The 23,470-nt window shown below is 49.6% G+C and overlaps 3 protein-coding genes and 1 long non-coding RNA gene across 6 annotated transcripts; 1 reads left to right on the plus strand and 3 right to left on the minus strand.

The window, feature by feature from the left end:
- The first annotated feature begins 747 nt into the window (after positions 1 to 747).
- On the plus strand, positions 748 to 10,262 carry ERICH6 (glutamate rich 6). 2 transcript variants are annotated; one of them, XM_013199288.3, is made up of 12 exons: positions 748 to 1,013; positions 1,341 to 1,456; positions 3,705 to 3,751; positions 3,861 to 3,977; positions 4,827 to 4,928; positions 5,007 to 5,164; positions 6,158 to 6,225; positions 7,056 to 7,270; positions 7,360 to 7,445; positions 8,243 to 8,395; positions 9,162 to 9,393; positions 9,664 to 10,262. In XM_013199288.3, exons 2-12 carry the CDS (start codon positions 1,345 to 1,347, stop codon positions 9,925 to 9,927), a joined length of 1,554 nt encoding a protein of 517 aa, XP_013054742.3. In that variant the 5' UTR covers positions 748 to 1,013; positions 1,341 to 1,344; the 3' UTR covers positions 9,928 to 10,262. The 2 variants fall into 2 exon arrangements, with proteins under 2 accessions (XP_013054742.3, XP_047915388.2); XM_048059431.2 differs by lacking the exons at positions 748 to 1,013; positions 1,341 to 1,456 and adding an exon at positions 1,463 to 1,743.
- LOC106047690 (uncharacterized) lies at positions 3,471 to 7,172 on the minus strand. 2 transcript variants are annotated; one of them, XR_007161626.2, is made up of 3 exons: positions 7,085 to 7,172; positions 3,811 to 4,017; positions 3,471 to 3,609 (listed from the first exon to the last, which is right to left on the minus strand). It is a non-coding gene; the product is annotated as an uncharacterized lncRNA (long non-coding RNA). The 2 variants fall into 2 exon arrangements; XR_001213899.3 differs by lacking the exon at positions 7,085 to 7,172 and adding an exon at positions 4,816 to 4,936.
- Positions 10,263 to 10,789: 527 nt separating the features above from the next.
- LOC106047689 (glucose-dependent insulinotropic receptor-like) lies at positions 10,790 to 14,945 on the minus strand. Its single transcript, XM_048059576.2, has one exon. The coding sequence runs from the start codon at positions 11,768 to 11,770 to the stop codon at positions 10,811 to 10,813; it is 960 nt and encodes a 319-aa protein (XP_047915533.1). The 5' UTR covers positions 11,771 to 14,945; the 3' UTR covers positions 10,790 to 10,810.
- A 909-nt stretch (positions 14,946 to 15,854) lies between these two features.
- SELENOT (selenoprotein T) lies at positions 15,855 to 23,148 on the minus strand. Its single transcript, XM_067002341.1, has 6 exons — positions 22,959 to 23,148; positions 21,986 to 22,096; positions 20,740 to 20,866; positions 19,177 to 19,264; positions 18,202 to 18,353; positions 15,855 to 16,667 (listed from the first exon to the last, which is right to left on the minus strand). Exons 1-5 carry the CDS (start codon positions 23,105 to 23,107, stop codon positions 18,229 to 18,231), a joined length of 600 nt encoding a protein of 199 aa, XP_066858442.1. The 5' UTR covers positions 23,108 to 23,148; the 3' UTR covers positions 15,855 to 16,667; positions 18,202 to 18,228.
- Between the last annotated feature and the right edge of the window lie 322 nt (positions 23,149 to 23,470).

A 23,470-nucleotide genomic window follows, 5' to 3' on the forward strand; every position in this document is an offset into this window, starting at 1 on the left:
CCCGCACCGTGGCAGTGCCAGCAGGCATGGCGGCATGGCCATGCCAACGCTGCCAACGCTACCTGACTGCAGCTTGTGACAGGGTGATACGAGGCATCAGGAGCTGCACCTTGGAATTTTTTTCTGTTGAGTTGATACAATATATTGTTGAGAATTTTCCTAAAAGCATTTCCACTTTAAACAAACGGGAAAATGCAAGGACTTGGAGGGACCAGTGAGTTCACCACAAGAGTGTGGCACTGCCTAAGCTCTTCCACCCTGTGGCTGTGTTATTGCCAACACGCTCTCCATTTTTAAAAGTGAGTACATCTCAATCATCCTGCGTAACATGAGTGCTTGTAAGGTCACCGCAGCTGCAGACACCACGTCCAAACAGCAGAGCACATCCACGCTGCTGCGGGTCAAAGCTCAAGCCTGGCTCTAACACCGCCTGTGGCAGACGGCCCGTAGCAAACACGGCACAGAGCTGTGCCACCCACACAGCACCCCAGTGCGGCGGAGCGCCCGCCCCAACGCCCCAGCGACACCAAGCTCTGTGAGCCCTGGTCCAGCTCCCCTCACACAGGCGGCCGCAGCCCCACCATGCCCAGGCCCCCGCGGCCCCAGGCTGCCTTCACGCCAGACGGCCGCACCACACCACCAGGGTGGCAGCGGTGGCTGCGGGCACCGCTCCCTGCCGGGCTCGCCTCACGCTGCTGGCACCGTCCCCAGGGCACGCGGCCCCAGGCGGGGCAGCCCGGCAGCCCCTGCGCCCGCCGCGTCACCACGGAGACCGCGCAGAGACCGGAGTCCGCCATGGCCGGGGCCGAGCCGTACGGCACAGGGTCAGCCGCGCCCCGCGCTGCTGGCTGAGGGCCGGCCCCACAGCCCTGCTCGCGTGAGGGGCGCACCGAGGAAGCCGGTATCGTCACCTGCAGGGAGTGCCGAGATGAGCGACACCGGTGCTGTGACACACGCAGCCACCGAGCCGGGCACTTGGTGACACCCGGGCGAGACGGGGCAGCGGTGCTGAGGTAGCCTGGGGATGCCAGGGCAGCGAAAGCCCAGACAGGGCATCCCAGGCACTGCGGGAGAGAGCGGGGTCATGGGCACCGTGAGGCCATGTGCCAGCCTTCCACAGCCTGACTCGGGGCACGTCTGCAGCCTTTAGACCAGACGCTTCAGGTGTCCTTGGCCAACAGCAGAAAAGCCAGAGTCAAGCCCCACTTCCTATGTCTAAACCGTTCTAATTTCTGGTTACATACATTTGGAGAAGTTTTGTTTATTAGTTTATTCTTCAAAGGCAACTGCTTTGAAGTCATTGCATAGGACTAATACGCAGGTTTCTGTCTTAAATTAAGGGAGATGGAAACGTCAGGCATTACCAATCCCACCAGTGTGCAGAAGCCACCAGGAATTTCAGTGTCCGTGCAAACAGAAGCTAGCTGGCTTTATGAACATGCCTACGAAAAATCACGTAAGCAACAGCTTTTCTCAAGAAGCAGGTTGTTCACCTGCATTCTTTCACACAGGCTGCCTGGTGCCCAAATGCCTGCTGTAGAGGACCCTGCTATTTCCTCAAGATCTTTCTGCACACCAGCACTAGCCCAGGGGCGGCCCCAGCAGTCCCCTCACGAACCGCTGCAGAACTGCTTCCAGCTGAACCTCTGGGCCTCCACGGCGTGTGCAGGAATGCTGCGCCAGCCAGTGGGTGTGGAAGTGCTCAGCAGATGGCAGGAATAGCTCATTGTATTCTTTTGAGAGGTACTTCAAAGCCTCTTAGCTGAAAATACATCAACCTTTTTTCTCCTCCTGCTCAGCTGAGTCATCCATACCATACGTGTGACTCAGTAACCAGCCCCTTCACTTACTGGGTGAAGCAGGTTGTACTTTAGCAGGCAATGTGTTAAGATAAGGTAGAAACTAAAACTATCCCGTTTGAGCACCCCATCGAGCATCCTTTGTGCTTCATTTTCAATGCCAGGCAGTCACAGAATGGATGAGGTTGGAAGGGACCTCTGAAGATCGTCTAGTCCAACCCCCTGCTGAGCAGGATCACCTAGAGAACATTGTGCAGGATGGCATCCAGTCCTCTGCAGGGGAACATCTCCTGTGCCTCCAGGAGCAGGAATAGCAACCTGGGTTGTAAAACACAGCACACCACCTGGAAGTAGTGGGGAAAGCTGTGTGCAAATCCATCCCAATAGAAAGAGGGCATGCACAGCCTACAACAGAGAAAGAATGCTCTCTGCTAACCCTTGGAGAACATTTGGAAAGTCACTGTGAATGTCTTTGCAGGGGAAAAGTGTTACAGACTTTTTACTTTAAGTGGAGGTTCACATCTTTGCAGCATGACTGTCACTGTCACGGTCAAGGTACAGAAAAAAAAAAAAAAAAAACATGTGCCAGCAGTAAATCATCTACCTGTGTTTGAATATAGCAGCAGCAGATAGAGATGATACAGAAGGCAGGTTAAGGAGGGGGAATATCCCCCAGCACTGTGGCCAGGTACTGGGCTTCCTGGCAAGCCCTCAGTACCGCAGCACACGCAGGGCTATGCCCAGGCTGCACAGTGCTGCTGCTGCGTTTTGCCCTCCTGAAGTCACTTCTTGGGTGGGGTTTGAGAGCGGTTACACTCTGCGATGCAGCATGATCGCAGAGGTTGATAACTACATATATCTTTGAACTGCAATTTTAAAAAAAAAAAAGTTCAAGCAAGCCATCAGCCACATCATTCAGTCTTTTAAAAGTATATGCGACTCCTATAGCATTGCTTTCTGCTTTTCCTCCTGCGCTAGTGCATTCACTTCCAGACATGTCACCAAGCAGCAGCTTCCATTGCAGACCTGGGAATTGACCTGAGGCTGCTGTGATTCTTACCTCGTCCTTTCCAACTACACACTTGGATTTTGTCATATTTTCAGAAGAGAAGGACTTAGAAATGCATTTGGTATTTCAGCCTACCCAGGACTTCTTTATCTGCTTTCCAGAAAACGTTCAGCCACAATGAGCTTACTTAAATGGACAAGACAAATTGTGTGGCAGCAAAAGGAACTGAAAATCATGCTTAAAAGAACAAGGAAACTGCTTAATTTGCCTGGAGGGGAAGCAATGGCAGCTCACACGCTGACCACATCAGTATTAAAACAGCAAGCGATGCACATGGAGCAGCAGTAAGATGCACACCTGGGGCAGCTGGGTGTTGGTAACACCACCTGCCTGGAGTGAATGTGGGGCTGCTGAGGACAGTGACAGAGACCCGATCACAAGAGATTTTTCCTGCTGCCTCAGAGGCCAAAACTCTCTTCCTTGCACCCACACAGCATGGGCTGCACTTGGAGATGAGAAAAAACAATTGCCTCTCTGACTCATACTTCTCAGAACCAGAGACTGGAAATGTTTTAGAGTGCAATGCAATATTAGTTGAGTGCTACAAGTCATTGACTGTAAGCAATAAGCCATCTCCATGACTTCAGTGGGACTGCTTTTAAGGTCAAGCCCATTTCAGGTCCTTGTGGCATTTAGGAAGGGTCACCCTCAGCTCCCGGGCAGCCTTTCTGAAGTCGTAGAAAGGTGTGCGTTGAGGAGGTCTCAGGCCACTGAGGTAGCTGGTGAGAAAAGGATGGCGTGCTGGAAGAGAGGAGATATGCGAGAGTCTAGGAGATCTTTTTTCTGGGAACACAGCACTGCTGTTCAATAATTCTCATTATTGCTATCACTTGCAGCCCTGCCAGACAAGTTCAGCAGTTTAGATACTTTGTGCAACTTGGAGGTAAGTACTCACCCAGTTTTGTATTTTTTATATATGAATTTTATGCTTAGTGTTTTTACCTTTGAACAAAGATATGACTCCATACTGCTATTTCTTTTTCCTCTTCAAGTTCAAAGAAGATTTTGTGAAGCTGTTCAAGCAATCACTACGGACGCTCCCCTCTGTTGGCCTGCCGACTATTCTGGCCTACAGACCTGAATCATCGTGGGACAGCATGCAGATTGAGGTGAGTCAGTGGCAGTTCCAGAAACCATGCTCCAGAGAAGCTAAGTATTTAAAAATTATATGGTCAGAAAAAGATTGATTCAAAAGTGCTAAACATGTGCTATAGTAAATAAAGTGTGGTTGCCAAACGGCCATAGCAAATACCCCTTCACCCCTTACTGTTGGGGACAACTGCTGTCTCTCTGAAGAGTGCTGAGCTCAGGTGTGCTGCCTTTGTGAGCAGAGGCGTTAAACACTACATTTAGCAGGTGCTCTTGGCAGCTGCATCTTTTATACATCAGTTTCAAAATGCGTTTTCAAAAAACAGATCAGTCTTTCAAAATATCTAGCATCCATCCTTAAAGTGCATCAGTGCAACAGCTATGACTTGCATCTAGTCAAATATGTTCAGCTTATTTAATCGGCAAGTCTGCTGGTGATTCCTAATGAAATCCCACACAGATTCTTCTATGATCAACAGAGCTGCAGTCAGGAAGGTTTTTCTCTGCAAAACCACAAGCAGTGCATTTGAAAGGGTTAATGCAGCAGAGTGCTCAACTGCAGCATTCTGCACCTTCCAAAGCTTTCCCTCTCTTTGGGATGGATGGGTCTCAAACACTACATTAATTCCATTTCTTTGAGCAGTACTAAGATTCTTAATTGCTACAGATCAGCTTTTCTTTTTAGTAGTTTCCTGAACCTAATGGCCTGATTTAAATTGTTCCAAGATATCACAGACACAGATGTGTTTTAACTGTTCTTACACACATGCTTTAAAGTGTTGCATTTCGAGCAAAGCCTTATTTCCCCAATATAAAACAAGGATTTGTGTGCTGATACTATGCTTCTGTCATCCATACCTCCACTTCAGGTAGAGGAGGACTGCACTCCAAAGTGTGAGTTCTGTGGTAGCCTGCTGAAGACATTTCCTTCCTTTGAGGACACTTGCCCAGAGTCACAGGATTATGAATCAGTAAGCTGGTGGGAAAGGATCAGCCGATGTTTACTGTGAAAAGTCCTGCTGTAGTGACACTGCTCTTCTGCCTTCCAGAAGTTCTGCTGTGAGCAGAATCGAGACCTCTACGAGTTCATCGTAAAGGAGACAAAGAATCGCGAAAGTGCTTGGAATGTTCCCATTGCTATCAAACCCCACAAGTCCCATGGCACTGAAGCTGAAAGACGCCTGTCAAAGGAGAGAGCGTACCAGAGGTACCATGAAGCAGCTATGGAGAGAGCTAAGGATTGCTTTTGTATAAGAAACAATAGGCTACTCTGGAGGGAGAAGAAGTAGCAAGAAAATAAAACTACAACATGGGGGAATGAAAGAAGAAGAAAAAAAAGTCAGGCAACATGCACTTATATTCTATCTAGACCCTCTTGGCTTTTCTTTTACTAATTTGTATGAGAGGGTGGCAAAGCATGTGCTTGCTGTTCGTAATAGATACAACATACCCAGACACGGGAAGGGCCCAAAATGTAACTGCAACTATGGCAGGGACAATATTTGTGTCTCACTTTTGCCCCATGTGCCAAAACAATGCTTGAATTTTTATTTCCCTATTTTGCTGCATAAACCATGACATGCATTTGGATTCCAATTTGCAGAAGCCTTAAGAACTCTGAGTTTGACTTCTGCTGAGTTCTTTAGATACCTGCATAAACTTAGGGCCTCCTGCTAAGTGTATGGCATAGGCTTAAAGACAAGTAACACAGCACACCTAGAAGTAAACTGCTAGTTTCCCTAAAGATCTTTTGCAGTCTGATGGTGTGACTACCTCAAATTATACACAGAACATAAACCAAAGCCGTTGTTAGGCATAGTCAAGTTTATAAGAAGCTAAGCAAGAAAAAATAGTGAAATATTCTTGCACATCACCTGTCTTGTTCATCTAGCGGGCAGCACTCCTTTTACATAAAAATCCTCATATAAAATTCATTAACATGTTAAGCTTTGCTATTAGTACAGTTGATACCATTACAATCACAGAGTTCATTCACTGAAATCTCTGTAAGGGAAAAATTTGTCTTTGCTGGGATATTAGATTGATAATATGCCATTGTTTCCAATAGTTATTTGCAATTACAGTAGTGGAGAGAAAAACAGATTCAGAAACTTACATTCCTACTGCAACAATATCCAGCACTGCTAGCATTTAAAACAGGATACATGAAGTGTGTGTCATGAACATTTTGATTTTCCAGGCAGCAGGAGAGACAAATGGCCAGACAGTTAGCTTTCCTGGCAGCTGAGCCAACAACTGTAGCCGAATGTGAGTTTGCATTTATCTACGTATTTATTTATCTATTTATCACAACAATGAATTTGGTGGAATTGCTTGTCTCTAATGATCTCTAATCAGATAGGAAGATTTATGCAGTGACTTGCTAGTTCATTGTCCAGTGTGCAATCCCATTAATTAATATAGCAACATCTAATTTAATCTCTCACATGAAAAAAGCAAGAACAGTTACGTGGCCATGGCACAGAGAGGACCTACCTTACTATGACTTTCAGTGCTTCTACCTGAAAGTTTCCACAGAGATACACAGAAATTGACCTTAGAGAGCAATAAGCTTGTAAAGCCAACCCCTTGGAAGGTAGGAACTCTCAGAATTAAGGTGATCAAGGTTTTACCTAATAAAGTGAACAGTGAATTTCTAGCTCAGACTACAGGTGACTGAGCAGCTTTGGGGATCTGGTGAGTAATAGCAAAGTCCTTTTGACTAAGAACAGGTAAATGGGATTTCAAATATGGGCATATTTTCCACAGAAGATGTCAAGACAATAAGGTTGCTGTGTCACCAAGGGTTGCTTATTCTCAGTCCTCTAGAGCACGGAGCCATGAGTGCTTTCTGAAAAATGTCATTATTTACACACACATACATATAAAAGTAGAAAATTGGACTCTGAAGTAGCTGAACAGCTAGGACAATCCTTGTTAGATATAAAAGTACCCCAAGACACTCCCAGGATAGAGCATTTCAGCCAGAGATTTGCATTCCACCAAATTACTGTCTCCCTGCAGAGACACCAGGCAGCCCTGATGTCAGAGGTACCAGCCCTACCTGATGCACACAAACCCTTCCCTTTCCTCTTTAGGTTCAAGACAACCTGGCGTGATTTCTTACCTGCTTTCTCAGGAGCCACCATCTCCAACAGGCTGGACACTGGTACCTGGTGAAAGAGCAGCAAAGCCCAAAGAGGAGCCCATCTCCTACAGCATCACCTGCTGCGATTTCACCGTTGTGGGCGGAAGGGCAAGTAGCTGCTGCTTGATGGGACGAGCTGCACCTGGATTGCACCCACACTGCAGAGTAACTGGAGCCCTGCACTGGTGCCTTTAAAGGGGCAGCTGTGTGCAGGACTTCTGTCATTCATTTTATTGTTTCTTTTCCAATCTTAGGTAGTGAAGAATGAATTGTTGGAAAGATACTACAAACATGGAGGGAAATTTCTTACCATGCTTCCAGATGGAACAGCGCAGTTATTGTATCCTTACGGGGCTTACCTGCCAGCACTAGTCCAGGGCTGGAAATGTACTTTTAAGTGTGTTCTAGCCTGCTTTATCACAGAATAACCTGGCCCACCACTTCCACTGTCAAAAAAAAAGCAGTAGTGAAACAGCTTAAATAGCCCTTGGTGTAAAATATTTTCAGATCAGCCAGTAACTCCGATGAAGGAATGGCACTCGTGTGTTTAATACTCAGCTTAGACATGCCAGCTTGGTGTTCAGACCCACTCCCAAGCTGTGGTCCCATGGATGGAAGCCTTGCTGCCAGCCCCAATGAGACACAAAATACCTGCTGCTCAGATACATTCAAGTCAGGTTTCAGGGGCTAGGGCCATTTTTTTCCCCTGGTTGTTACTTTTTTTTTTCTTTTTTTTTGTAAGCTGTGTGAGACCTGCCCCTGCTTTCTCTGTCTTCATTCACGTTAAGTTGGTCGTTTCATGTTGCAAGGCTTGTACTTTCAATAATACGCGTTACAGGCTCCACGGATGTGTCGTTAAGGCTTCTAAGCAATTCTGCCCAGGTTATTGGTTAAAAAACAACAAAAAAGTGTACTCTGACCACTTCTTTTGTCAGTGTACAGAAAACTAATGTAGGAAAACAAACTTTGGCCCTTTCCCAGGTAATACCGGCTGCACACCACTGTTCTGCCTTTAACACAATAATCCAGGTAATACAGCAACTTTTATACTTCAAAGTAGTGTTCTGAAATATTTAGTATGTAAAAACAGATCAAACACACAAACAAAGGCGTTGTGAACACCTTATCTGACGATAGCTATCCATCTGGAAATCTGGCAATCATTGTCATACAAGAAAGAAAATGGTTTATTTGCATAGTACAGGAAGACAAGCACAATAACGCCGAAATACAAGCAGTATTTAAGTCCAATGGCAGAAGTACTTGTTATTACCCACACGGATCTGTATGGTATGTTTGTGGCAATCATAGCATCTTTTCTGTCCACTGCACATTTTATATTTCAAAGGTCATAAAATGTATTTTTAGTAGCACTCAGAAATTAAAAGGCAGATATAGCATAGGGGAGGTGCGATCTGTAGAGAGAGCGAGTGTGTTTTACAGACTCGTAATGCCATTGGGAAAAAGCAGTCTTTCAGAGACACACAGCGTGTGCCAAGTTGATGCAGCAGCCCCTTGTTCCGTGGAAATTCTTCCTATGAAGAGAGGAAGCCTTGGCTCAGAGGTATTCCGGACGAAATTAAGATTAAACCCACCCATTTCCTCTCCCCGCACCAGAGAAATATTTGCCCACAGTAGTGTAGAAATGCAAAACTCTGAAACTGGCTGCTGTTTTGTTGTTGTTGTTGTTGTTGTTGTTGTTTTTTCCAAACAGTTAGGTAAGGAGGAGAAAGCACTCAGTGTGCTACTGGCCTCTCGTTTTTATGCTTTTTTTTTTTTTTTGTATCCTGGCTGCAGCCTGGGTAGTTTCCAGGGGCTGAGCCCAACAGCACTCTTGTTGGGGTGCCAAACTTGTGGCCTTGTGCTGGGAGCCTCCGTGAAGAGAAGAGCTGCTCCCCATTGTGTTTTCTGGGGGGTTTAAACCGAAAACTGGCTGTGCCTTGGCTTGCAGAGCACTGACTTGAGATCCTGTCCCTGTGGGGTGCCAGGGATATGGGCAGTGGAGGCTGCAGGATGCACCATCTTGGTGCGGAGCTTTGATTTTCCTCTCTTTTAGGATAAACATGAATGTTCAGGGAGGGCAGTATTTGGACAAGGCAGGCAGCAGGGTGAGACGGTGGACGTGGCCAAACAGCTTAACATCATCAGGACCCTGCGTCCCGCTGAGCCCCATCTTCATCTCCCTGAACCAGCACGTCGGGGTCAGGATTGTGGGCCAGGACAAGATCATTGTTTCCTTCCTCGCCATGGGACAACAAGCAAAATTCAACGTGGGAACCAAAGTGCAGGTATTTCTCAAGCGCGCAGGCATTTCTCAAGCGCACAGGCAGCTCTACACACAGCTGCTCCCCGCAGCAGGAGCGGGGCAGCCAGGGAAGCTCCTGCCCACGGATCACACTTGCCCCATGGTGGGTGCCCCCTGCATTGCCCCGCAGCCCCAGGGTCACCCAGCTCTGCAGGTCTCTCTCCTGGCGAGAGGCCTCACCCCAAGCCCTCATTCCTCGGAGCCAGCGCGTGGCCACGGCTCCGCTGACACCGCTCACCTCCGCTCCTGCCAGGTCAGCCCGGCCAGCCGGCTGCGTCCGCCCACCCCGCTGAGTGAGGACGACCTCCTGCTGCTGGCCCTCAGGGTGAGGATCCTGCGGCTCTTCGATAAACTGCGCGGATGCTTAAGCTTTCCTTCCAACGAGCAATGGAACAAAATCAAGCCTCCAGCATACCTTATGACACAGACTTTAAAGATCTTACACCTTTGCACAACTTCTGACCTAAGTGAAGAGCTGCGCAGCTCAGTTAGGGCGATACTAAGTGCTCAAGTCTGACCAGCATGTATGGTGTGAAGGCAAAACGAGCCGAGCCTGGGAAGAGACAGAGACGCCCCTGAAGCTGTGGCGCTTGCATGTGCTCAGCAGGGTTCCACCTGCAGCTTTACCCCGCTGCGGTGTGGAGCCGAGGACAGCCTGCAGCCCTTCTGCACAGCCACTCTCCTGTGGCCCTCCCACCTGACAGGTGCCTGCTCAGCGTAAGTGAGGCTGTGGTGCAAGAAGCACCAGCTCACGTTTTGGTGTGAGCTCATGGCGAAGTACGTCTTGTCTGTGAGGCTTGAAGAGGGGCTTTGCTCAGGGTACAATAAATCCATGCTTGAGGTTGGTGCATTGCTCCTGAGTGGCTTCTTTTCCATCTCCCAGAAGAAACCAGCCCAGGCTGAGCAGTCATTTCAGCCCATAAATTTGGCACAAAGAAGAAAACAAGCAGAGCACAGCTAAGGCACAGCCTGTGACAGGAAGGCAGGGAAGAGGTGTTCACTCAGAGGTTGCCTGCACAGGCACCTCTCTGCGCAGCCAGCATTTGCCGAGGACATTGCACCACCGGCATGTCCGGACTTCCCTGGAGGGAGCGCCTTACGGCAGCTCAGCCTGCTGCAGCTATGAGAGCGATTCTCCCATGCAGAGGGAGACAAAAGGCCACAGTTCACCCAAAGCAATCCCAAGGCACTGCCTCAGCAGTGCTGGGGTGGGGGGACAGTGGGCCGTTAATGCAGACACCAGACGGCACGCACAAGCTGCAGCCCCTGGCAGCAGCTCATGAGCAGCTGATGGACCAGGAAGGCCCCACTCCACACCCGCACGGCACCACGTGTCACCCTCTGCTAGGGCCCGACAACCACAGCAGGAGTGCGGGCAGAGGCAGCGGGACGTGGACGCCTCATGATCCGGGTGCCTCAGGCCAGCCCCCGTCCCAGCTCCCCACGGTTCGGACGTTGGAAGCCAGGGGCTTCACTCGCCACTTTGCCCTGCATTTGAGCAGCTTCGCGAGGTGGCTTCTGATGTCTTTGCTGTGCAGGGCATAGACAAGGGGGTTGATGAGGGAGTTGGTCTCGCCCAGCAGGAATAAGGCGTCCTTGAGCGGGTCAGACAGGTTGCAGGAGCTGCAGGCGGCCTGCACAGTGCCCCCCACCAGGTACGGCCCCCACGAGAGGCTGAAGCCGATGATGACGATGAGCACGGTCCGCAGCGCCTTGAAGTGGCGCAGGCGGGAGCGGAGGCTCCCAGCCTGGGCGCAGGCGTGCTGCAGCCGCTTGTGCTGCAGGTAGGCGATGCTGCCCACCGAGACGTGCAGGCACACCAGCACCAGCAGGGACGGAGCAAAGATGCCAAAGCAGATCATGTAGAGATACTCACTCTTGGCTGCATAGAGGAGCCCGCAGTAACCTGTGTAGTTGCTTTGCTGGAGAGAGGGAAAGATCAGAGGCAAGTGTCCAAAAAGGAAGGAGAGCATCCAGAGGACAGTGAGGGAAAGGACCACAGGCATTTTCTTTGGGAGGGTGGGGTAGGAGAGCGGCAGCCTCACCGCCAGGTACCTGTCCAGAGAGATGAGGAGCAGGGTCAGGATGGAGCCGATGCACGGCGTCATGCTCATGGAGATGCGCAGGAGGCAGAAGGACTTGCTGCGGTCAAAATCCCCATCAAGGATGTCGTCCAGCGCCTCAGAAATGCACATCACGCCCACCAGCAGGTCAGCGGTGGCCAGGTTGAGGATGTAGATGTAGCTGGTGCCTGGCTGCTTCCTCATCAGCTGGTAGACAGCCACAATCACCAGCAGGTTGGCCGGGGGAATGAGGCAGCTCAGGAGGGAGTGCAGCACCGTGCACAGGATGTTGACCATCTTCCCCGATGAGGAGGGTCGTAACAGATGCCCAGAATAAACAGACCCCAGCACAAAGAAACCCTGCCGTGAGGAGATGTGTGGCCAAGCTGGTGGGATGGGACAGAAGTGCTTCAGATTCTCCAGCTGCAGATTGAGGCCAGCAGCATCTAAGTCAGTCCTTTAAGAGGCGCTTAGTCCATCCCAGGAGACCTCTGGGACCGTCCCAGTTGCCGCCAGTCGCCAGTGTTTTTTTCAACACTTTCAGCCTCTCTTCTTCCCATCTGACTGTGTTCCACACCCGCAAGGGTGCTCCAAGCGATGCAGAAGAGCTGCCGCTCTCATCCATGCTCAGTGTGAGTGGCTGCAGGGTGAACTCTCCAGGGAGGAGCGTGCTGCAGGGGCGCTGGCTGGGTTGGCCAGCTCCTGAGCACGCCCGTGACGCACAGCGATAAGGAGCAGCTTTCCAAACAAAGCCGAAGCGGGTGGATGGCAGCTGCTCCCGGGCACCCGTGGTCAGGGGGGATAGGAACTTGGTGTGAGGCCACTCTGCCCACAGCAGAGGTCTGAAGAGGCCCCCGAGAGCTCTGTCCCATGCAGCCTCCTTCTCCTGATGCCCGCAGACCAGCCCTGGCACTTTGCATAGTAGTATTTTAAACCCTAAGTAAATGCTTTTGTTAAGGCGTTTGCAGTCCAGAGCATGGCAGATGTGACTGTCGGGGCTGCCTGGGCTGCAGCAACCCCTCTGCCCGTGCTGCCGGGCAGCGCGCGCGGCCCCGCGGGGTTTGGGCAGCAGGGTGGCCCTGACCAGCACAGCAGGTTTTGGAGGGTCTACCTGAGACCATGAGAAACAAGGGAGCATTGGAGATACCAGGGGAGCATGGCAATACCTGGACAGTTCTTCACTGTCCCACGGCTTGTCGGGTTCTCCTGGCAGTGGGTCAGAAAAGACGCTTGTGTGAAATTAGCTTTTATTATATGTAGCTGTAAATGCAGCACTAATTGGAAGTGACATGGTAAACGAGTTCAAAAATACTAAATCCAATTTATGTCAAATTAGGCTCAGGATAAACATACTATATTCATTAAATTCACATTTATGACAGATTTGGAATTTAAGTTCACCAGTTCAAGACAGATATTACTTGCAAGCTCTTGTTAATGAGTGGCACAATGGCTCTGCTAATGGCACTGCAAACACTGCTGCGGAGGAGTGCGTGCCGTGCTGTCGCAGCCAGGCAGTCACGCACAGCACCGCAAGGCTCTGCCCGCCTTGGGAAAATGCCTCGTCCGGGCGGAAAGGGAAGCAGAGGGTATCGGTCACGCTCAGTAACCTGCTCTTGTTCTCATCTCATCGCCATGGTGTAAACATGGTGCAGGACCTTTGAGAAAGGGCAGGTACTGCATGTTCAACAGAATCACTGAGGTTTAAACCCATGCCAAAGGCTGTAACATAGTCTGCTGGGCAAAGCTGCGTCCTCAGAGCACTAGAGGTAACGGGGTATCAGCACGTACCCTCTGGCTGAATACACGGAAAATGCAGAGGGTCCAGAAAGCCCTGCACTGAATATTTTTGGAGGCTGAGAGCTTCGAGAGGGTGAACGGGAAACATTGTACGCTCAGCCTGAGGTACGTCCTCTTGGCTGCTGCTGGAGATGGGTTCCCAGGCTCAGGGCACCCATGGTCTGAACCCATCCCGCTGTGCTGAAGCTAAATTCTGGGAAGCACGGACTTCAGGCTGAATACGTCCTCCTGGTTGGAGTGCCACAAATATTGAGTTGTCATCTGGTGTTTGGCAACTGGTTTGCAGGGAGGCTGTCAGATATTGCTGACTAGTGACTAGCAAGGCTCTTTTTTCCATTTTGTCGTTCAGTTTTTCAATTGGAAATGATCCATGACTAATGTTCATGAGGCCTGGTCCAGCCCATAATAACAAATCTGCTCTGTGCACCCTACAACCCAGAGCAATTACAGACATGACTGAAACACAGCCAGCCTGCGCTCCCCTAGCAGAAAAGCAGAGAGGGCTGTGCTTCTGGTGTATTTAAAGAACACCAGCCCAGGTTCTCACGTACCTAACTCCAACGTGTTGTTACGCAATCTTGCAGAGATGAAAGAAGAGGAATATCGTGGGCAGCGAGCAGATCATGGGCAAACATCACCAGGGTGATACCACAAACAGCTCACGGAAAGTCATAGCCTAGCAACACATCTGTGCACTTATTTGTTCTGTCTGATCTGTTTGAAGTATATATCTAATGAGAAACTAAAACTCTATCCATACTAGACATTTTGGTTAATATATTTCAGAAGATATTTTATGGATTACCTAAAAAGATTATTTCATCATAGAATGAAGAGGCCATTGTATGTTTAATGGTTGGGATTAGCAACACCTTTATAGCAATTGGTGTCAATTTTTCTTTCCTCTAGGTGGACAGAGCTTTGAAGTTATTTGAAACATTACTTAAAGCATTCCTTAAAGTCTTGAGGTGGGTCAAAGACTGCTCTTACAAACCATGGCAACTGCCCTCATGACAGCTCTGCAGATTCCCTTCTTGTCTGATTTACTGCCCCAACAGAGAAAATCTCCCAGCCTCAGCTCCCCATCCAAAGATATTTTTTGATAAGAAGGATCTGGGAAGTACTTTAACTAGTTTTACAAGGGGGACAAAACCCAGTACCTCAGAGCAGGAACAAAAAGCAGAGTGGGAGATGAGATGTCTCTACCTCAGCGGGGCACGGCCCTGAGGATCCCAGCTGTGCAGCCTCACTGGAAGCAGTTTTCTGCCTGTTTTGATGGCAGAATGGGCTCAGTACGAGCTGAAAGAGCAGGGCCAGAGCAGGACCTGCAGCTACCGCAGCTCAGACCCAGCAGGAAACCTGAGCACGTTTATTCTCAGGGAGAGGACTTGGCCCCGGGCACAACTCCCTCCCAGGCAGGGCGAGCTGGAGCGATAGCGATGCCACCGCCCTGAGGACAGCCCCAGGACAACACCCCAACAATCGGAGAGCTGCAGCTTCCACAGAAGCCTAATCCCACCCAGCACCTGCTGTAGCCACCCAGCGCTCGCTGCACAGCTCTCCAGCAGCAGCAACTTTCAGGAGCTTCCTTGCCACGGTGTAAAATGGCAGCCCTGGGCTTTACAGCCTCCGCCTGGTCCTTAGGACAGGAGCTCCCCGAAGCCCCCTCAGAGGTGCCATCACAGGAGGCTGAACCAACACGTGCAAACCCCCATCCCCACACAAGCGCTGTGGTTCCTCGCGCCTCACGTTGGTGGATGCCACCCCGCACCCGGCCGTGCCACACGCAGTGGAGGGGGTGGTGGCTGCCACCGCTCACCGGTGGGACGCAGCTCGAGTGCCCTCCGGGAGCAGCCAGGCAGCACCCCCTCGGCCACAGCGGGTCCCCAGCAGCTACCTACCTTGGTCAGGAGATGAAATGAAGATGAGCTGCAGGTTTCAACCGTGCTCGTTCTGCCAGGTGACAGGGGCTGCACACCTACCGGTCACACTGACACAGGAAGCCCAGCTGAGGAGAACCCTCAGCTCCCCCCAGAAAGCTGAGACATTACTTTAATCCAGTGAGGTTCTTCCAGCACAGCACCCGCACCACAATCATAACCGAGGCTTGGCAGACCCGAGGAACGGGTGCCACAGAGCTTCAGCCAGGCTGTCGGCCTCCCCGTGGCCCCACGCAGGCACCAGGCTGGGGGAGCAGGCACACAGAGGGGCCTGGGCAGCAGGGACCCCACACCACTTCTGTGGGAAGTGGAATTATCCCACCCTTCATCCCGAGCGTGGCACCGACCTCTGCTTCACATTTCAAAACTCAGGCATGAAGCACGGCTTAATGCAGTGCCCCGAAACATCAAGCAGCTCTCACTGATCACAACTCCCAGAGCCGTGGCATGCAGGCTGCCCAACACCCCCTGGTTCACGCAGGCACCGGGCACAGCACAGGTGGGTTTGTCAGTGAAGAACTGACAGAGTCTGGCTTTTGCAAACATTGTTTGGAACCGGTGGGGAGAAAACAGCTGTGCACAACAATCCTAACAGGACACAGATGCTGTAAGGCACTCACAGAAGACAATGAACACACCACTGACTTTGGGAAGTGGACTCTTTATGTATTTTTCGGTTACAATTCTAAGAATATCACCACCATCAGTGACTCAAACAAGGTACTTCACACAGTCAATGAGAACTCTTTATTTAAATTAATTTCCTTAGCTTCTATTTAGGACAGTAGAAAGGCCCAGCTTTTCAACTCTTCAGAATGGTCACAGGAAAACCTCTTCAGCTGGCCAACACAATTTAAAAAGCAGTTGACCTTAATTTTTACTGAATTCACAAAATGATGCAATCACTCTGCATATAATTTTGTTCATATAATTTAGTATATATGCACTGTTCAACTCTGCCATATATTTTGAAAAATATACAACCCTGCTTTAACCACATTAGAGATATTTGATAAGACAGCTGTCAATTACTTAACAGATTAGGACAATATCAGACACTCCTATAACTTCATTTTAAACTACAAAAAGAACATAAATCCATATAAAATACAACAGATTAAACAAACTTTTTCCAAGGGATAATTAGGTATCAACTCAATCTGCCATCGTGTGAAACATGAATATAAAATAAGTTACAATTAGTAATGCCTGCATTGTTGAGCTGTGAACTGGTCGAATGAAATCTTAAAAAAACTATACAGTATTATTGCACTCCATGAATGTGCAGTATCTGGAGACACGCCAGCACTGAAAGATGTCTTTCATTAAGGTTTTTTCAGGAGGCACAACGTGACTGCAAGAGAAGCATCCAGTCTGTACCAACAGCAAGCTGTCTTCAGTACAGGCCTTCATTGGTCCGAGACACGCGGCCCTTGGAAATCACCACTTAATTCCTGAAAATAGAGAGAAGTGTTACAGCAGGAAAATACTCCCGAGTTAAACTAGCAAGCCCGTAGTCAGCACTGCCCAAACAGAATGCATTTGCTGTAAAGTAGGAAGAAAGGCAGGCTCTGTGTGCTTCAGGTAATAAAAAACTGAATTATAAGCAGTGTCTCTTGTGAGGTTGTAACTCATGACAAGAGGGGATTATTATTATTTTATTCTGAACAGTTATCTACGAGGATACGATCAGAGTGATACTACGTTAGTATCAATTACATAAGGAGACACTAGAACGCAGGCAGTGAGCCTCACTACCAGTCATCTCGACATGTAGAGTTATTTTCCATGTGGATAGAAACACCACTGAAGGCTTTCTGTTTTATATTGAAACTTACATCCTCTTAAAGAGGACTCTACAAAAGAACAGTCTTAGCACGTGTTGTAAGCTTAAAAATGCCAAAATCTACTTTGCAACACAAAGAACGCTGTCTTTGTAAAATCTGTACATACAGGATGTCGGGCTTCAGCATGCAGATCTAAAAAGTACTGGAAATACCAAACTTTTAAATAATGACATTTCTAAAATACAAAACAACTTCACAATTAAATTGACTTCTGCTGTATTACCAGCAGACAAACTGGACTTAACTGAATAAATAAGGTATGTCTGCAAAAATCAGAAGTCAATGGTTTCTCATATTCCCTGCACTGCTACTTCGATGCATCAACCTCCTTGAATTGCTCTCCCCATTTCATGAAGCTGTGCAAGTGTTTGTGGAGGGAGGCATCAACAGGTCAGAAGAGCTGGGCAGCACACGGTCTGTCACTTGAGAGTGGGGTGTCTGCTGGCAAGGTAACGCCAAGCAATCAGTCTCCAAATCCGAAGCATTCTTTTGCAAAAAAACTGTACCCCAGTTTTTTCAATCAATAATTCACGAGTGGTCCCTTAAATGTAGATTCTTCACTTTTGCACCAAGACAGTTTTTTCCTGGCACATCGCTGTTCCTGTGAAGAACCGTAAGCTAAATGTATTGAAAGACACAACCGATGCCGAAACACAGAACCGGCCCATCATAAAGCACAGAAGCATGGATATGACCACTCAACCTCTGCTACTAACAGTCCAGGAACGTTTGCAAAAGGCTAAAACAGTATAGCACACAGATAAAGGCAAGAAAGCATGTTCTGCTTTCTAGGGTCATGCAATTCAACTAGGTTACAAAGTGTAGACAAATCCTTCGCACGTAGACTATCAGAAGGCACATAATGAAGCGTGTTTTCTGATGTCTAATACAGTTCACTAACTCGAGGCTTTTTCTGGCCAAAGGAAAACCAGCTCCCAGTTTTGAAACAAACCCCAAAACAAAACCTCCCACCAGAACAGTACCTGTGAAGTCATTTAACTGAAAGTCACTAGAACTGTTTGGGGTTTTTCTTCAGTAAAACACTTTCAAATGAACAAATATCAAATACGGCGTTCAATCTGCAACATACAGCCCTTTACGGCCAAGTGAACAGGCAGCAGGCGACTGGAAGAAGACTTACAAGAAGTTTCAGTGCTGTTAGATGGGGCTATGATCGATGATGAGGCATTGACTCCATGTGCACGTTGAGCTTCATTTCATTATCAAGAATTTGTACAAGCTGCTGCATGGAAGGAAGGTGGCCGGACTCTAGCTTAGACCACACCGGAACATCTACCACAAAACACATGGAGAAAACATAGTTAAATTGACAAGGAAACATGTAGGGCTAGATTACACACAAACTTTAAAAGATCTAGGAATCTACGCAGGTTGGTACTAATTTTTTGTTGAGAGAAATACCTGGATCAACACTGCTTCAACTACTCTGATACGATGCAGTCAGTCCTTACAAAGGTTCTGGAGTATAAAGCTCAACTTAGGAACTACTACATTGAAATGCACCCTGCACAATTATAAATTGAGAAACAAAGCACAGAACTAGATTACAGACCTGCACCTACAGCCTGAAAAAAATCGTACCATCAAGCTTACATAATCTTTAAAACCATAGAATTATTTGAAGGCAGAAGGTCCACAGACTCTTAATCAGAGACATCAGTACTGCTGTCTACCAGTACTGGAAATTCTGGGAATATCAATAGACTTAACATGACTGCAAGTCTAAACCGTATTTAAAAACTGGACAGCGAAAGCATCTAACTGGAAACTGTTCCTCTAGTTGATCGTTTCTTCCCTAACGCACATCACACACAAAGAAAACACAATACAGCTACTCCAATTCCCCTATGTTTTTTTTACACTGCAATTGTTAAATACATGTAATTGACTGTATTGTAAGACATGCACAATTTTCATCATGTATTGTGACATGTAACATCTGAAGTTTGAGGATGGGAGGCATTACACGCACCATCGCATTTTGGAACCCACCCATTTCGTAACGCCACCCCTCACCCTCCCAGCTGACAAACCGCTCTCACAGATCCGTGTACACATGCACCAGGATTCCCAGAAGAGAAAGTTCGTGCCTCACCATTCAAAGTTATCTCAAATGCACCTGTTGACATACACTGGTTCTCAATCATGTTGCTCAGGAAGAAAACCATCATACACGCATAAACCTGGAAGAGAACAGAGAGAATCCCAGACACTGGCCGTGCAAAGCACAGCTCATTTTATTCACTTGTAAGTGCTGAAGTTCACAGGCATCTTTGTACTCCCCTTTGCAATTTATTAAGTAGTCTTAAAGTGGCACAGCCATCATCCCTTCGTCCTCTCTGTAAAAAGATTTTGCACATTGTCTTTCAACGACAGGTATGAAAATTGTTCTGAAAGCACCCAGCTCACAGTTCTGATTCAAGGAAGCAAAGTTGCACCTTCTTTCTCCCTTCCTCCACAAATCTCCGCACATCTCAACAGCCCGTCTGCAGAAGTATGTGGTTAAGGTGGCACTTGCAGGATGACAAGGGAACGCAGATGTTCCTACACACTGCCTGTCATTTTCAGAGTAACACTTAAATCTAACACAGAAATTGAACAACTGCAGGCCTAGACACACAGCAAAGTCAAACTGCCTTGCTCGCAGCAATTGCCAACCCTGGAGCATTTCTTCAAACTAATAATTTAGAATTTTCTTTGTGCACTGGTGCCTCCGCAAGAACTGATGCTATCTCCAGCAATGCAGCACCTCACCCCATGGCCACCACCGCTTTAATTCCCTCTTCATGCAGAAGGGCACAGTCACACCGGGTGCTGCGATGCCCGTGGATTTAGCGTGGGAGATGCCAGCTGTTGAGGACACCACGGGCACGTCACAGCCAGCCCAGCTCGGTCCTGCAGTTGGCCCATTTCACTAAGGCGGTATGTTACAGCCTCCGTACGTTCAACCTGACTGAAGACACACGCAGACCAGCTGCACTGGGTAGCTGTTTGAGGTCTGTGCACAAGCGAAATGTATGCAGGTTAACAGACTTATACGTTGCTTTTGCTTTATAGAATAAATCTGGAATAGGGTTATTATAAATCAGAGTACAATGCCATTGATCTGTTAGTATCATCAGTACTGACTGACGGGGATATTCAACCCACAAGTCAGAGTCTGTCATACCCAAGTAAGTTCTGAAAAAAAAAAAACCCACAGAATTTCAATTTGATTTTTCTAACCACGATCAAATTGTATGCCTAATGTATTAAAATTGGACAAAAGCAACCACTGCAAAATAGCCATGAGACAACAGAAAAAGGAAGCTGTAGTTTTAATAACAATACCAGCTTGAAACTCCACCTGAGCCCTTAAAAAACAAACCAGAACAAAAAAAACCTGCAGAGTGCCTTCTTAATAACTGCGGCGTTTCTTTAGCAACCAGTGTTACATCTTTATCAGTAATGTTGACCTCATCTGTCCCTCTACAGCATCATCAGCTTGGAAAGAGAAATACCAGGAATTAAACCAAAAGTTACAGAAGCCTGAAGGCTCTGATAGGACTACAGCGTGCTTACGTTAAGCCAGCAGCAACGTTCAGTTCCCCCACAGCACCCTCATGAAGCCATTCTAAAACTGCTTTTCAAAAATAAAAGATGAAAGCAAACAGTTTACCTTATTTTCTTGGCCCCACTGCCAGATGCTTGGAGCTTGCATGCCAAAGAAAGCAAATGGATCCTTGCCAACAATTATTAAGCCTATTAATACTAGTTTGAAGACTGACAGGAAGGATGCTATATGCCTATCAAAAGACAATACATAAGAGTGACTTAGAACGTTCCCATTACAACTTTACTGCACATAGCTATGATTTATCTCATTAGAATAATTTTCATAATGTACAGTCCAGAGTTTCAGAGGAAATATACAATTTTTCAAGTAAACTTATCTGTCTTTAAAAATACCTGTAACCCATAAAAGCAACACACATGAACAAAAACACGCATTCTCAGGATACCAGCGTTGTATGCCACACATACAGATTTGTTCTTTTTTCCCAACCAGACCTTAAACAGAAATTTCAACTTACATACATCTAAACTAGAGAATGCATTTAGTTTCTTGAAGAAGCTGTTCCATATTATAGAGATGTGTTCAACTGGTATGCGCTACTTCCTCTTAAAGCAGCTTTCCAGCAGGTGCAGAGAACTCCACGGTGCTCTGCAGGAATTAGAGCTATACCCAGAGCGCAAACGAGCGCTGAGGAATTCAGTCTCGTACCAATCTTACCACTGTGCTTATTAGGGGTAAGTAGGTCAAGAAGTGGCTCAGAAGCCACCACAGTAACTATGGCACCACTCTCTAGTGTGTACACGATGGTTTAGATAACAGCGGTAAATGCTGTTTTCATTTTTCATTTTTCCAGATTTCTTTGGGGTTTCCTGCCTTCCCCCTGCGCTGTGGTTAAGATCCCCCAATATCCTCTCCCCCGATTTACGTGATAAAAACCAGGTTTTCCCTACCCTGCAACCTTGACCTACTGCAAGAAATAGACACTAAGAGCACAAGCCTGAGCAACAAACAAGAACTTATATCCAGATATAATACGATGAAAAGCTGCAAAACTTCATTGTGAGCAACATGGACTATGCGGGTTACTTTAGATTTCCTTGGAGCACACCAGGCCTTGTAACACAGAAACCGCCTCAGTTTTCCATACACACGTTACCACATACGCATCTGGAAGGGAGACAACGCCATGCTTGCAAGCAAACACAGCAGCAAAAAAAAATCTTTTGTAAGCTTCGATTTTCAATTTTATTTAACTGCAAAGGCACACGTTCACCACTCACCATGAGCATGCACATTGGGGAAAAGAGAAAAAAAAAAAAAAAAGAAGCACTGCTCGTGATTTGCTTACCTATATATAGGTTGAGGAAGGTAGTTCTCCCCTTCGATTCGGATGTCTGGGTACCGCTGGCTAATGACCCGCATGTACTCCTCAAACACCCGCCTGTAGCCTCAGGAGACACTAAACGCAGACAGGAATCGTCACCGACACTGAAGCGCTCCGTGCTAAGGTCGCTGCAAGCCTGGCATCACCACAACTCACCCAGCTCACGAATCGCTTTTATTTAAAAGGAAACTAAAACGCTTCCTGCCAAAGAAAACTGTTTGCAACCCAGTTGCACACCAAGGACCTGAGAGCTGGCCAGGCAGCGGTTCTTACCCAAAGCCGTGTCGCCCACCGGCGCTAGGCCGAGCGCTCCGCCGAAGGCCGGTGACCGAGGATTCATCCGTGTCCCCAGGGAAGAGCCCCGGGCCACGAGGCCGGCCTCAGCATCGCCCTGCCCCGCGCCCGCCGGCCCCACGCGGGGCGACACCGCGCCGCTTCACGCCCTCGGCTTTACCTGCCCCTCGGGCCGCCCGCGGTCAGCGCACCGGGCCCGGTTACCCCCGCCGGGGGGCGGCCGGGCTGGCTGCTGCAGAGCCGCCCTCGGCTCGGGCCGCCCGCGCCTCTGCGCCGGCTGAGAACCGGACGACGGCTCCCGGCGGCGGGCAGCCCCGAGGCGCTCCCCCCGCCTCCCCCCCCGGCCCCCTCAGGCCGCCGCGGCGCCGCCCGAGCCCCGCTGACGGCCCGGGGCCGCCAGCAGCCCCCTCCCCGCCGCGGCCCCCCCGAGCCCAGGCCCGCCCCGCGCTGAGGCCCGCGGGCGCCGCCCGCGCGCCGGCCCCGGGCTCCCCCCGCGGCCCCCGCCCCGCCACCGGGACCGGGACCGGGACCCGAGGGCCGGGACCCGCCGCCGCAGCAGCAGCGGGGCCCCGGCGGCAGAGGAAGGGGGGGGGGTGAGGCCGGGCCCGCCCGGCGCCGCCATCTTGCGGCCGCGCTCGCTCACCAGATCTGGAACTTGAGCAGCGGCCCGGTGGCGTAGGCCATGCGCAGCCTCTTGGCCGGCAGGCCGCCCTGCTCCGCCGAGCCGCCGCCCGGCGCCGCCGCCAGCGCCAGCAGCAGCAGCAGCCCCAGCCCCGGCCCCGCCGCCCGCATCTCGCCCCAGCGCCGCCGCCGCCGCGCCAAGGTCACGCGAGCGCCGCCGGGATCCGCGCAGGCGCCGCCCGGCCCCGGCCCCGGCCCGCCCCCGCCCCCGGGCCCCGCGCGAGGCGGGGCCGCCGCCGCCCCTCCGGGCGCTGCAGCGCCGAAGCCGGGGTTGCCGCGACGCGGCACCGAGCGCCCCGCTTCCTCGCGGGCGGCCCCTCCTGCCGGCCCGCGGCTGTGCCCGGGGAGCAGCTCGAGAGGTAACGGAGAGCCCGCTCCGAGCGCCACCCGTGCGCTGCGAGGGCGGCGGACGTCGGAGCTGCGGGACCGAAAAACCTCCCGGGCTGGCCCCGAGGCGTGACGCCGCGGGAGAAG

The sequence above is a fragment of the Anser cygnoides genome, chromosome 9 (assembly GCF_040182565.1).
Source record: "Anser cygnoides isolate HZ-2024a breed goose chromosome 9, Taihu_goose_T2T_genome, whole genome shotgun sequence".
Taxonomy (NCBI): domain Eukaryota; kingdom Metazoa; phylum Chordata; class Aves; order Anseriformes; family Anatidae; genus Anser; species Anser cygnoides.